This window comes from Carcharodon carcharias, chromosome 29 (genome assembly GCF_017639515.1).
Source record: "Carcharodon carcharias isolate sCarCar2 chromosome 29, sCarCar2.pri, whole genome shotgun sequence".
NCBI lineage: Eukaryota > Metazoa > Chordata > Chondrichthyes > Lamniformes > Lamnidae > Carcharodon > Carcharodon carcharias.
The window spans coordinates 3013843-3028721 of record NC_054495.1 but is presented as its reverse complement, the minus strand read 5'-3'; the positions used below and the strand labels follow the sequence as shown (position 1 = coordinate 3028721).

Genomic DNA, 14879 nt, shown 5'->3' with positions numbered 1-14879 from the left:
AGAGGCATCTGGAGGTGGTGAGCTAGAGGCACCTGGAGGTGCTCGGGCTAGAGGCACATGGAGGTGTTTAGGCTAGCGACAACTGGATGTGCTTGTACTGGAGAGTCATTTCACGGATGTTGTCATCGTTGGCTAGACCAGCATTTGTTACCCATTCCTAATTGACCTTGAGAAAATGATGGTGAGTTGTCATAGGAACAGGAGAGTAGAAGGAGGCCATTCAGCCCTTTGAGTCTGCTTCACTCTTCAATAGGATCATGGCTGATCAGCTTGTGGACTCGACGCCACTTTCCTGTCTAACCCCCACCCCCCACCGTCCACCCCCACCAAACACCCCCCTTCCCATCCCCCTTTTGCCCTGTACTATAACCGTTGACTCCCTTGTCTATGAAAAATCTATCTAACTCTGCCTGGAATATGAATCTTCTAAACCGCTGCAGGCCACATGTGGTGTAGGTACACCATAAGCCGACGCCGTGTGGTCCACCTTTTTGGTGTAGCAGTGTGCGGATTTGCTCAGCCATTTCAGGGGCTAGTTAAGAGTCAACCCCACTGATGTGGGCCTGGAGTCACGTTTGGCCAGACCGGGTAAGGAGGGCGGATTTACCTCCCTAAGGGGCGTTTGTGAAGCAGTTGGACTTTGATGACCATTGATGATCGTTTCATGGTCCCCATTGCTAAGACTGGCTTTTTAACTACTGGCTCATTAATAGGACTTACATTCTACCAATTAACTGAGTGACATTACAACTTGCATCCCCAGGGGACTAGCTTGGGCCTTTTATTGGTCTAGTAACCCTACCTCAAGGCCACCACCTCTCCAGAGGAGAAAGAAGGCTAACATGTGACCCTAACAGTGTTTTGCCGAAATGTTCAGAGGCGTTGATAGAGTGTTGTTCACCCTCTGGAGACGGGTTCAACAGGAAGCGTGGAGTTGAAAAAGTGGTGCAAGCTGATTTGATAAATAATTTGGAAAGGGAGTTGGACAGACACTTGAGGATACGGAAGTTACAGGACTGAGGACAATAAGCAGAATTTAGGACTCAATGGAACTGCTCCTTCAAAGAGAGAATCATGCACGATGGACTGAATGGCCTCTTTCTGTGCTGTCACTTTGTTTGGTTATTTTTCATTCATTTACAGGATGTGGGCATCACTGGTTAGACCAGCATTTATTGCCCATCCCTAATTGCCCCTGGAGAAGGTGGTGGTGAGCTGCCTTCTTGAACCACTGCAGTCCCTGTGATGTAGGTACACCCACAGTGCTGTTAAGGAGGGAGTTCCAGGATTTTGACCCAGCGACAGTGATGGAACGGCCGATATATTTCCAAGTTAGGATGGTGAGTGGCTTGGAGGGGAATTTCCAGGTGGTGGTGCTCCCATGTGTCTGCTACCCTTCTCCTTCTAGATAGTGATGGTCATGGGTTTGGAAGGTGCTGTTGAAGGAGCCTTGGTGAGTTCCTGCAGTTCATCTTGTAGATGATAAACACTGCGGCCACTGTGCGGTGGTGGAGGGAGTGAATGTTTGTGGATGTGGTGCCAATAAAGCAGGGCTGCTTTGTCCTGGATGGTGTCGAGCTTCTTGAGTGTTGTGGGAGCTGCACTCATCCAGGCAAATGGGGAGTATTCTATAACACTCCTAACTGGTGCCTTGTAGATGGTGGACAGGCTTTGGGGAGTCAGGAGGTGAGTTACTCACCGCAGGATTCTCAGCCTCTGACCTGCTCTTGTAGCCGCACTATTAGAGAAATCGGGAGGGTTGTAGTGATTGAATTGAAGAGGAGTTTGTCGTGCTTTCAGATGCATCTGGGAGATGTAGTATAATGAGATGAGTGCAGATTATCAAAATATTGCGAACAGGAAAATAGGAATTGCTTCATCGGTGTTTATTTAATCGTTTTATTTAATGGACCATTGGGTTCACACAGTTAGGAACCAATGCGGTGTGCAAGTATCTAGTTGTTCTCCATTGTGTCCCTGATCCAGGAGATATAGTTGCAGACTTTTGTTTAGACTCCAGGGTAATTTCTCTCTGCACAGCCTATTCCCTACGAGACAATTCCTTCCAACTTCCTATTGCAAACCAGGGGACCACCTGTATCGCCCTTTATGTGAGGAGTACAGCATCATGTCAGAACACAATAATAGCAACTTGGATTTACATAGGGCCAGAAACATCATAGAACATCCCAAGCTACTGCACAGCAGCAGTTATCAAAGAATTTGTGACCCCGAGTCACATAAAGGAGATATTAGGGACTGGTGACCAAAAGCTTGGTTATAGAAGGAGGTTTAAAGGAGCGTCTTAAAACAGGAAACAGAGGGAGAGAGAGAGAGGTGGAGAGATTTAGGGAGGGAATTCAACAGCTTAGGGCCTCAGGCAGCGGAAGGCACGGCCGTCAATGGTGGAGCGATGGGAATCGGGGGATGCTCAAGAGGCCGGAATTGGTGGACTTCAGAGATCTCAGAGGGTTTTAGGGGCTGGAGGAGGATACAGAGATGTGGAGGATTGTCGTCGCTGGAGGAGATTATAGAAATAGGGAGGGTTGTAGGGGCAGGAGGAGGTTAGAGAGAGAGGGAGGTTTGTAGGAGTTGGAGGAGGTTACAGAGATAGGGAGGGTAGTAGATGCTGGAGGAGGTTACAGAGATAGGGAGAATTGTCGGGGCTGGTGGAGAATATAGAGTTAGGGAGGAGTGTTGGGGCTGGAGGACGTAACAGAGTTAGGGAGGGATGTAGGGGCTGGAGGAAGTTATAGACATTGTGTTGTAGGGCTTGGAGGAGGTTACAGAAATAGGGAGGGATGTCGAGGCTGGAGGAGGTTACAGAGATAGGGAAAGTTATCGGGGCTGGAGGAGGATACAGAGATAGTGAGGAGTGTAGGGGCTGGAGGACGATACAGAGATAGGGAGAGATTTAGGGGCTGGAGCAGATTACAAAGATGGGGTTATAGGAGCTGGAGAAGGTTGCAGAGATAGGGAGGGTTTAGGGGCTGGAGGAGGTTACAGAAATAGTGAGGGTTTAAGGGTCTGGAGGAGGTTACAGAGATAGGGAAGGTTGTAGGGGCTGGAGGAGGTTACAGAGAAAGGGAGAGTTGTAGGGCTGGAGTAGGTTACAGTGATAGGGAGGGTTGTAGGGGCTGGAGGAGGGTACGGAGATAGGGAGGGTTGTAGGGGCTGGAGAAGTTTACGGAGATAGGGAGGGTTGTAGGGGCTGGAGGAGTTTACGGAGATAGGGAGGGTTGTAGGGGCTGGAGGAGGTTGGACCTATACCCATTGATGTTTAGAGGAATGATTGGTTATCTAATTGAAACATAAATGAATCTGAGGGTTTTGGAGAGGGCGGACACTGAGATGATGTTTCCTCTTGGACAAATCTAAGGGGCACAGCCTCAATCGAATGGATCTTCTGCTTATGGTGCAGATACATTGTTTCTCGCTGAGGGTCATTATTGTTTGGAATTCTCTACCCCAGAGAGCAGAGGAAGCTGGGTCTTTGAATATTTTCAATGCTGAGATCTACTCTGATTGATGAGAGGGATTCAAGGATTACGGACAATTGGCAAGAATCTGGAATCAAGGCCACAGTCAGGTCATTCAACCTCACTGAATGGTTGAGCAGGTTTGAGGGACCGAATGGTTACCTCTTGCGCCTATTTCTTAAGTTCTCCTCTAGGAGATGGGGTACCCCTCCCCAATCTGACACTCTGGAGCTCAGAGAATAAGGCCCCATTTATTAATGCATTTTTTATCCATTCACGGGATGCGGGCATCTCTGGCTGGGCCAGCATTTATTGCCCATCTCTAATTGCCCCTCAGATAGTGGTGGTGAGCTGCCTCCTTGAACCGCTGCAGCCCATGACGTATAGGTACACCCACATTGCATTTAGGGAGGAAGATCCATTATCCCGGTAACAGTGTTGGGGGAAATACATACACAGGTGTCTCACCCTTGGGGTGTTCAATTTGGACCGTGAGTCAGGGGGAATCCAGTTACTGCTCTGGAAGAATTAGGATTATGTCTCCATCTGAATCTTTCTGCTTTCAGTGAAACTGGGGAGGTGACAGATTTGGGGAGATTCAACAGAATGCAGAGTAGAATCTCTCGCTGTCCTGTGTTTACCAGCATGTTGCATCCTTACCTGACAGCTATCCTTCCCAGCCTCCATGAATCCAGCACAGAACATGCTACTCGTGATGCTACCAGGATAAGCCTTCTGGCAGGTGCTTGGAGGCAGCGCAGGGACATCGAGGCACTGGGGATCAGCAGGGTACAGAACTGGGAAAGGAACACATTTCACAAAGTTTATTCAATCTGGGATTGGCTACTAAGCCAGGGATATGCAGTCACATGTGGGGTCACTGTAAAAGACACAACTGACTGTGGGAAGGTACAGAGTGGGGGATCAGGGAAATTGTCTCCCATTAATAAACTGGAGAAATACAGAATCTTGGAATAGTTACCGATTGTATTCCTAAAAACTGCCAAGAGGTATGACGCCACAATGGGTCCAAATAGAGAAATCACAGCAATACAATCCAACAAATCACAGACACACACACTGCACTCTGTCAAATCACACACACGCACACACACTGCACTCTGTCAAATCACACACACTTTGCAATCCGTCAAATCACACACATACTGCACTCTGTCACGTCACACACATTGCAATCCGCCAAATCACGTGCACACACACTGCACTCTGTCAAATTACAGGTATGAAGCAGAGTTGGGGTTTACTCCCAGTGTCCCGAGCTAACATTGCTCTTCCAACATGCACCAGCCAAAGGCGACATAAAATCTTTACTGAGTCATTTACCTCACTGTTGACTGCGGTACTTGCCCTGCATCGAATGATGTACGATGTTTGCAGCAGATATGTGAAGCAAGAGTTTGCATTTGTATAGCAACATCCACATCCACCGGAAAACCCAAATGTGCTTCACAGACAATGAACCATTTTTTAATGTGTGGTCACTGTCGGGATGTGGACAATCAAAGTTGTTAGTTTGGCAGAGAGTACGATGCCTCAAACAGCCAGTGAGTTTATTGATCAGACAAGCTGAATTCTCTGTGAGTTTAGGTGGGATACTGACCAGGAGTCCTGTCCTCTCTGTGAGTTTAGGTGGGATACTGACCAGGAGTCCTGTCCTCTCTGTGAGTTTAGGTGGGATACTGACCAGGAGTCCTGTCCTCTCTGTGAGTTTAGAATTCTTGCTCTAGTTGTACAGGGTTTTGGTGAGACCACACCTGGACTAGTATGTGTAGTTTTGGCAATCTGAAATGAAAACAGTAAGTGCTGGAAATACTCAGCAGATCCAACAGCATCTGTGGAGAGAAACACATTAACGTTTCGAGTCCATAGAAACCAGGAGCAGGGGAAGGTCATTCGGCCCTTCGAGCCTGCTCTGCCATTCATTATGATCCACTCGAGCCTCTCGTTCACCCTCATCACACTAACAGCCTTCAAGATCACGGAGGCTGGACTACAGCGTGCTGGAGTAGTCGAGCTTGAGGTGGATGAGAGTTTCAGCAGGCGATAAGCTGAGGCAGGGGCGGAGTGGGGTTATGTTACGGAGGTGGAAATGGGCTGTCTTGGTGATGGAGATGATAGGGGGATGGATGCTCAGCTCAGGGTTAACTGGACAACGAGGGTGAGAATGGTCTGGTCAGATAGTGACCAGGGAGGGGAAGGGGGCGGTATCAATGACTGGGGAACGGAGTTGGTCACGGGGACCAAAGGCAATGGCTTCAGTCGTCCCAACCTTCCCCACACGATGCAAACACAATCTTGGGACGCTCATCGAGAAGCCTGCAAAACTCGAGAACCAAGCTCTAGGTTCGAAACTAAACTCTTACTTTGACCTTTTAACCTATTTTCACGCAGAGCCCTCGGTACTTGCCCCCGATAGCAGTGAGCGGCGGAGACCACCCATTCGGGGTGGATCAGAGATCCCGCACACATTTGCTTTCCCACGTTGAGAGAGACAATCCAGGCCACTGAGTGCTTCACGCAGTCGTAACCACCAACAATCTTGTCATCATCGCGAGGGGCAGCAGCTGTGGTACCAAGAGAAGAGAGATCAGTGTTAAACACTGGAGTAAACGGAGGGACAAGCAGCAGAAACAGAGAGACAGAGACAGAGGGAGATACAGAGGGAGAGAGAGAGAGAGAGAGACGGACAGAGAGAGAGAGACAGCGAGTTAAAGAGACAGAGGCAGGGAAACAGCGAGTGAGAGACAAACAGACACAAGAGTGAGAGAGACAAAGAGAGAGAGTGAGAGAGACAGAGAGAGAGAGAGAGAGAGAGACAGCGAGTAGAAGAGACAGGATGGGAAAGACTTCGAGAGGAGGAGCAGAAAGAGTCAGAGGAAACTCGAAAGAGCAATGGGAAAGAAAGGAAGTGGAACACGTTTACCAGCAAAGCCCAGTGGCACGGCGAGCAGAAGGATCTTAATTGTTGCTTCAGGTTTCACGATGGCTGACTGCAGACAGCAGGGCTGTTTTATAGGGTGTAGGAGCCCTGCTATCAGAGAATAACACGAACACAAGATTCATTAATGATCACAAGTGGGGGATACGTCCTTGGAAACATGAGGGGCAGGTGTGTGTTTCTCAGTTCTGTTCCCTGGGTTGTTTCAGAGTTCAATCAGTACAGTTCATGAGTGTAAATCTGTGGGTGCAAAGCGGTTTACAACTTAGGTAGGTTTAGAACTACAGTAGGGTTAAATAATTTTCCTTTCCCAGACCGCGAAACGAGAGACTTTAACAATAAGAATGGGATCCTTCCATGCACTGTGTGACACTGATTCAGCAAAATTATACTGGGACACAAAGAGTTAAATTATAAGAATTGATTTCTGGTCTCCTTTTGAGTTATGCTGGTTAACAGGGTGATCGGATTCAGGAATTTTTCACTGATATGAAAGAATTCTCGATAGAGAGAAGCTATTTCCTCAGGTTGGTGTTGGGGAAGGAGGGAGCCCAGAACAAGGGGACAGAATCATAAAATTGGAGCCAGGCTGTTCAGGGGGTGATGTCAGGAAGCACATTCTTCACACAAAGGCGGGTGGGAATCTGGAACTCTCCCCACCCACCCCACTCCCACAAAAAAGCATTGAGGTGCTGATGCGTTTACTGATAACGCATAGCTATGTACATTTATACAGGGTATAGTCCAAGCTAGGCGCTAAATCAATGCTGCCTTCTACACTAGTCTCTGTCCAGCACACAACACTCGCCAGACTCTGATAATGTGGCTCCTTTCTTCACACTGTGGGCAGGACTGTTCCCAGTCCCACATTAACCCTTGCTGTAGCAGATACCCTTGTACTACATGCTGCCCTATCAGGGGTGCAGTCACTTGGGTATTAAAGCATTTTCCCTCTCAAGTGGACTTACAAATGCCAACGAATATTTTGAAGCAGAGCAGGGGAGCTCTCCCTTGTATCCTGGGCCCTCTCCCCCTTACTCTCAGTTTTGAAACTTTCAATTGACCCCTCCCAGCCTCAATGCTTTTTGTGGGAGTGGGGTGGGAGGGGAGAGTTAGAGATTTCCACCCCAAATTGCGTGAAGAATGTTCTTCCTGACATCACCCCCTGAACAGCCTGGCTCCAATTTGAAGATTCTGCCCCCTTGTTCTGGACTCTCCCCTCCCCCAAACACCATCCTGAGGAAATAGCTTCTCTCTATCGAGAATTCTTTCACATCAGTGAAAAAGTCCTGAATCCGATCACCCCCTTAACCATCATAACTCAAAAGGAGACAAGAAAACAATGCTTAAAATTTAACTCTTTGTGTCCCAGTATAATCTTGTTGAATCAGCAGTGTCACACAGTGCATGGAAGGATCCCATTCTTATTGTTAAAGTCTCTCGTTTCGCAGTCCAGAAAAGGAATATTATTTTACCCAATTGTAGTTCTAAACCTACCTAAATTGTAAACTGTCTCATGCCCTAAGATTTACACTCATGAACTCTACTGATTGAACACTGAAACAACCCAGGGAACAAAACTGAGAAACACACACCTGCCCCTCATGTTCCCAAGGACGTATCCCCCACTTGTGATCATTAATGAATCTTGTGTTCGTGTTATTCTCTGAGAGCAGAGCTCCTACACCCTATAAAACAGCCCTGCTGTCTGCAGTCAGCCATCGTGAAACCTGAAGCAACGATGAAGATCCTTCTGCTCGCCGTGTCACTGGGCTTTGCGGGTAAACATGTCTCACTTCCTTCCTTTCCCATGGCTCTCTCAAGTTTTCTCTCACTCTTTCTGCTCCACCTCTTGAAGTCTTTCCCAGCCTGTCTCTTCTACTCGCCATCTCTCTCTCTGACTCTCTGTCTTTCGCTCTCTCTCTGTCTCTCTCTGCAGCTTGTCCCTCCGTTTACTCCAGTGTTTAACGGTGAGCTCTCTTCTCTTGGAACCACAGCTGCTGCCCCTCGCAATGATGACAAGATTGTTGGTGGTTATGAATGTGTGAAACACTCAGTGCCCTGGATTGTCTCTCTCAACGTGGGATGGCACAATTGTGGGGGATCTCTGATCCACCCCGAATGGGTGGTCTCCGCCACTCACTGCTATCTGAGGCAAGTACTGAGGGCTCTGCATGAAAAGAGGTTAAAAGGTCAAAGGGAGAGTTTATGCTTCGAACCAAGAGCTTGGTTCTCGAGTTTTGCAGGTTTCTCAATGAGGGTCCCAAGATTGTGTTTGCATCGTGTGGGGAAGGTTGGGATGACTGAAGCCATTGCCTTCAATCCCCGTGACCAACTCCGTTCCTCAGTCATCGATACCCCCCCTTCCCCTCCCTGGTCACTATCTGACCAGACCATTCTCACCCTCATTGTCCAGTTAACCCTGAGCTGAGCATCCATCCCCCTATCATCTCCATCACCAAGACAGCCCATTTCCATCTCCGTAACATCACCCCACTCCGTCCCTGCCTCAGCTTATCTACTGTTGAAACCCTCATCCACCTCAAGCTCGACTACTCCAGCATGCTGTAGGCCAGCCTCCGTGATCTTGAAGGCTGTTAGGGGGATGAGTGTGTACGAGAGGCTTGAATGGAGTGTAAAACAGTGGCACAGCGCAGTTGGGCTAAATGACCAGTTTCTGTGGTAAATTCTGATTCAATGAAAGCGTTCTCAAAAAGACACTGCACAACGGAATAACAATAGCTGAAATATAATGTGCGGAAGGGTGAGGTTCTTCACTTTGATCAGCGAATTTAGAAAAGTCGAATATCTTGAAACATAGAAATGTTGATGTTGAAAGAGGCAAGATCCCACTGTTCAAGGAGCACAAAGAAAGCAAACAACATGTTGTCCTTTATTGCAAGGGGATTGAAGTACCGGAAAAAACAGGTCTTGCTGCAATTGTACAAGGCTTTGCGGAGACTGTATCCATAACACAGCGTGTAGTTCTGGTCTCCAAAACTTCACTGCCCCATACCCAAACTCACAGCAACTCCTATTCCCTCATCAGCCTCTGTTGCTCGCTGACTAACCTTGGCTCCCAGTCTGCAAGTCATTAACTCTAAAATTCTCATCCTTGCTTTCAAACCAATGCATGATCACTTGCCCGCTCCCTACGTACCCCTCTCCATAACCTATAACCATCCCTACCTCTGTAAACTCCTCCAGCTCCTACAACCCTCATTATCTCTGTAACCTCCTCCAGCCCCTACAACCTTCCCTATCTCGGTAACCTCCTCCAACCCCTACAACCCTCCTGATCTCCAACCTCCTCCAGTGCCTTCAACCCTCCCTATATCTGTAACCCGATCCAGTGCCTACAACTCTCCTTATCTCTGTAACCCCCTCCAGCCCCTACAACCTTCCCTATCTCTTTAACCTCCTCCAGTGCCTATAACCCTCCCTATCTCTGTAACCTCCTCCAGTGACTATAACCCTCCCTATCTCTGTAAACTCCTCCAGCCCCTACAACCCTCCCTATCTCTGTAACCTCCAACAGCCTCTACAACCTTCCCTATCTCTGTGATACCCTCCAGCCCCTACAACCCTCCCTGTCTCTACAACCTCCTCGAACCCCTACTCCCCTTCCTATCTCTGTAAGCACCTCCGGCCTCTGCAACCGTCCTTATTTCTTTAACCTCCTCCAGCCCCAATAACCCTCACTATCCCTGTAACCTCCTCCAGCCCCTACAACCCTCGCTGCCTCTGTACACTCCTCCATTTGTGGCCTCTCGAGCAACCTCAGATTTTGCTGACTCCTGTGTGGGATTCAGGATTACAGGGGGAAAGAAAATAACTTTTCCTCCAAAGAGTAGTGGGGTGGAATTATGAGACCCACACACGCATACCCCTCCACCCCGAAGACCTTCAGATGATAAACTGACGTATTGACACTGAATTGGGAGTTAAGGGACTGAGGGATATTCAGAAAGGGCTGTGAACTGGGGCTTAACATTTACCATTGGCAACAAAAATGGAGGATGGGCCCAAGAGGCCTCTCTTCCTGTCTTCCCAAGTGGTCACGAGCCCTTATCATTGCCCTGTGGAAAACAGACTAGCATTCTCTTTACTGTCGTTCCAAGCCCTGGAAGCTGATAGGGAACAGCCGAGTTAGCGCTGCGCGCCAATGGGCTGAAGCAAGTTGGCCACCGGTCAAGCACAGTCACGCTCTAAGCTGGTTCTCTATCTTATTCCTAGTGGTATCCAGGTGCGTCTGGGGGAGCACGACATCACGGCCAGAGAGGGCACCGAGCAATTCATTAGAGCCGCCAGAGTCATCAGACACCCCGGGTTTAACTACCGCACCCTGGACAACGACATCATGCTGATCAAACTGTCCAAACCTGCCACACTCAACAGCAACGTGGGGACCATCGCCCTGCCGAGAAGCTGTGCCTCTACCGGGGACTATTGCCTGGTAGCCGGCTGGGGAGACACCGAGTCCCACGGTAAGGGGCAGAGAGGGAGCTGACTCGTCCAGAGTCTCCGCGAGTGCTCGCTGGGGGTGTGTGGGATGGAGGTCAGGGTTTAGCAATGGGCCGGAAGATGAAGCTCTTACACTGAGCTGTACCGAGAGCAATAATCCCACAGGGTCTTCAGTAAACAGGCCGACATTTATCAGCAAAGAACGTTCCTCACCTTGAATGCGGCCGGCGTCTCTTCCTGTTGATGTAGCGCAAACTCCCGTCTCTCTCGAGCGCCTCGTCCCTTCACCCGACCCATTACCCTGACACCCAGCGCATGTCGACCTCCAGCTAAATGCCGCAGCTGCTTGGCTGTGCACAGAATGATCCCACAAATAGCGCTGAGAGTCACGGCTGGTCGACCTGCTCTCAGTCGTGTTGGGGTGGTGTGGTGAGGTGGGTGTGGGGTGAGGTGGGGTGGGGTGGTGGGATTGGTGTGGGGTGAGCTGGGGTGGGGGTGGTGGGTGCTAATGATGGTCCAGCGAGGGCACCCTGCTCTCCCTCAACCATCCCACAGGTCCTTCCACATCCAGCCGAGCTCATGGCAGAAGGTCTCGGTTTAGAGCCTTGTGGAAGGTGCTGACCAGTCATAGTACGGTGCCCCTCCACCCCCGCCTCCTGAACCCTCCCCCCACCCAGCCCCCCGCCTCCTGCACACTCACCCCCACCCACACCCACCACCACCACCCCACCCCCCCCCCCCCCGCCCCCCGCATCACCCTGAAATGTGAGCAGAGATTACGATGCATTGAGGGTTGGAAGCTGTGATGCTCTGACCCTGAGATAAGACTATGAAGCTTTCCCCTATGGATCTCAGGCAGCCACTAAGTGTTGTGTCACCCAGTGCGAAGGCCCCTCTGCTTGGAACCGGGGGAACTTGGGTTTGAACCTTCACTCCAGAAACCTGAGCCCTCCTGGTGTCCGCACCAAGGGAGTGCTGCACACCCAGCGGTGCCGTCTTTTTCAGGTGAGACGCTTCCTCGCCCAGTCCCTCGCCTGGTCTTCTCAGGCTGGTGTGAAAGATGTCCCAGCCCCTACGTTTTGGAGAAGAGAGGGAGGGAGCTGCGCCCTGTGATCTGGACCAATGGGCATCCCCCACGCCCCCAACCCCCAACCCCCACCCCCCACCACCACCACCAACACCGAAACAGATCTTCAAGTAATTATCTCTTTGCGGTTCGCGGGATCTTGCTGTGCACAAACCAGCTGCTCTGTCTCCTGCAATCCAAGACTTTGAAAAGTGCGTCACTGGCTGTGAGGTGTTGTGAGAAGGGCTGAGGTTGTTTTGGAAATGCGCGGTCATTCGTTGGAAGTGAGAATGTGCAGCATCGAATGTTTTGACCCCCACGTAGGTGTGGATAAGATCGCGCGCCCTCTAACCTCTAACCTTTGTTTTGATTTAGTGGTCAGCGGGGACCGGCTGCAGTGCCTGGATGCGCCGGTTCTCAGCAATGCCGCTTGTGAAGGTTCCTACCCTGGGTTGATCACCAACAACATGATGTGCGTCGGTTATCTGGGTGGCGGGAAGGATTCTTGCCAGGTACGGGCCCTTGGACAATACGAGACAGCCCAGAGAGACCCCCCCCACCCTCCCTATCACGGGTGGGAGGGGAGCGGGGGTAAAGGCGGTAAGAGCGGGGCTCAACTGGATTGTTCCCTGCGAGAGCCAGCATGCACAGGATGGACCGAATGGCCCTCCCATCTGAACCATGTACTTTAACCTCCTGCAGAACCTACATCCCTCAATATCAAATGTAACCTCCTCCAGCCCCGACAACCCTCCCTATCTCTGTAACCTCCTCCAGCCTCTAAAACCCTCCCTATCTCCGTAACTTCCTCCAGTTCCTACAACTCTCCCTATCTCTGTAACCTCCTCCAGCCCCGACAACCCTCCCTATCTCTCTAACCACCTCCAGCCCCGACAACTCTCCCTATCTCTGTAACCTCCTCCAGCCTCTAAAACCCTCCCTATTTCTGTAACTTCCTCCAGTCCCTACAACCCTCCCTAACTCTGTAACCTCGTCCAGTCCCTACAACACTCCCTATCATTGTAACCTCCTCCAGTCCGTACACCCTCCCGATCTGTTTAACCTCCTCCAAAAGCTACACTCCTCCATATCTCTGTAACCCCCTGCAGCCCCTATAACCCTCCGAGATTTCTGTGCTCCTCCATTTCCGTCCACTTAACCATTCCGCGATTCCCATCGCTCCACCATTGGTGGCCCTGCCTTCAGCTGCCTGGGGCCCTAAGCTGCTGAATTCCCTCCCTAAATCTCTCCCCCTCTCTCTGTCTCTCTCTTGTTCACGTGCTCTCTCTTTCTCTCTCTCTCTCTCCTCCTTTAAGACGCTCCAGCCTTTTTGACCGAGCTTTTGATCACCCATCCCTGATATTTTCTTACGGCTCTCCATGTCAAATGCCATCTGATTAACGTTGCTGCGAAACTTCTTGGGGACGTTTAACTATGATACAGACGCTATACAAAAGCAAGGAGAACCAGACTTAAGCTCTGCCATATAAGGTTGGCCAATATTCGGTGTGGTTGAATGTTTGCGGTGAGCACGCGGGTTTCGAACTGTCTTTAAGCGCTGACCTCACCGTGCGGAGCTGCTGATGGATTTGATGTGCTGTTCTTCCACAGGGAGACTCCGGTGGTCCCGTCGTGTGTAATGGAGTGCTCCAGGGCATCGTGTCCTGGGGGTACGGTTGTGCGGACAGAGGCTACCCCGGAGTCTACACCAAGGTCTGCAATTACGTGTCCTGGATCCAGGACACCATCGCCGCAAACTGAGGTCATCACCTGGTAGGGAAGAACCCTCCAATCTAAGATGGTGCTGAATAATTCTCTGCTCTGGGTCCTAGGCCTGACCTTTCTGTACCAGCTCAAGTAAAGAATTAATAAAAAAAATTGTAAAAGTAGACCACACTTTGTCTTTTCCAGTCTGATGAACTCCCACCCTCAGTGTTCTTCCCTCCCCTTGATCGCATCAACTTGGCTCCTGTTTGCTTGAGTTTACTAACCGAGCGGTTGAAGATGACCAAAGGATTCGATAGGTTAGATAGAGAGAAACTATTTCCTCTGGTGGTTGGGGCTGGTGGCGGGGTGGGTGGTGGGAGGAGGGAAAGAGTCCAGAACAAGGGGGCCGAATGTTAAAATTTGAGCCAGACCGTTCAGGGGGTGATGTCACTTCTTTACACAAAAATCTGGAACTCTCTCTCCCCGCCCCCGTCCCCCAAAACCCCATTTCTCCCGCCCTGCTCAAAGGCCTTGTGGGTGCTGGGTGCCAGCAATGGTAAAGCCATTGAACAGCTGGGGGAAATAGTTGGATTCTGTCTATTGGAGATGGTCATGCCTGGAACTGGTGTGGTGTGAATGTTACTTGCCACTTGTCAGCTCAACCTGGATATTGTCCAGGTCTTGCTGCATTTGGACATGGACTGCTTCAGTATCTGAGGAGTCATGAATGCTGCTGAACATTTTGCAACCATCAGCGAACATCCCCATTTCTGATCTTATGATTGAAGTGAGGTCATTTATGAAGCAGCTGAAGATGGTTGGGCTGAGGACACTACCCTGGGGAACTCCTGCAGTGATGTCCTGGATCGGAGATGACTGACCTCCAACAGCCACAACCATCTTCCTTTGTACTCAGTATGACTCCAACCAGTGGATAGTTTTCCCCTTTATTCCCGACTGACTCCAGTTTTGCTAGGGCTCCTGGATGCCACATTCTGTCAAATGCTGCCTTGATGTCAAGGGCAGTCACTCTCGCCTCACCTCAGGAGTTCAGCTCTTTTGTCGCTGTTTGAACCAAAGCTCTTATGTGGTCAGAGGTTGAGTAACCCTGGCGGAACCCAAGCTGAGCATCAGTGAGCAGGTAATAGCTGGTTGGGATTTTTCCTGCTTTTAGAGTATAGGAAATACCAGGGCAATATTTCAC

General features: G+C 50.1%; 1 protein-coding gene across 2 annotated transcripts; it reads left to right on the top strand.

Annotated features, from left to right (window-relative positions):
• Positions 1 to 3397: 3397 nt before the first annotated feature.
• On the top strand, positions 3398 to 13729 carry LOC121271030 (trypsin-like). 2 transcript variants are annotated; one of them, XM_041176717.1, is made up of 6 exons: positions 3398 to 3415; positions 8414 to 8592; positions 10675 to 10925; positions 11517 to 11526; positions 12351 to 12480; positions 13580 to 13729. In XM_041176717.1, exons 1-6 carry the CDS (start codon positions 3398 to 3400, stop codon positions 13727 to 13729), a joined length of 738 nt encoding a protein of 245 aa, XP_041032651.1. The 2 variants fall into 2 exon arrangements, with proteins under 2 accessions (XP_041032651.1, XP_041032652.1); XM_041176718.1 differs by lacking the exons at positions 3398 to 3415; positions 11517 to 11526 and adding an exon at positions 8180 to 8219 and having other exon boundaries at positions 8436 to 8592; positions 12344 to 12480.
• The last annotated feature ends 1150 nt before the right edge of the window (positions 13730 to 14879 follow it).

Coding starts and splice junctions, on each gene's coding strand:
- LOC121271030 (XM_041176717.1), top strand. Junction 8,593..10,674: donor GCCACTCACTGCTATCTGAG/GCAAGTACTGAG, acceptor TCTTATTCCTAG/TGGTATCCAGGTGCGTCTGG. Junction 12,481..13,579: donor GCGGGAAGGATTCTTGCCAG/GTACGGGCCCTT, acceptor GTTCTTCCACAG/GGAGACTCCGGTGGTCCCGT.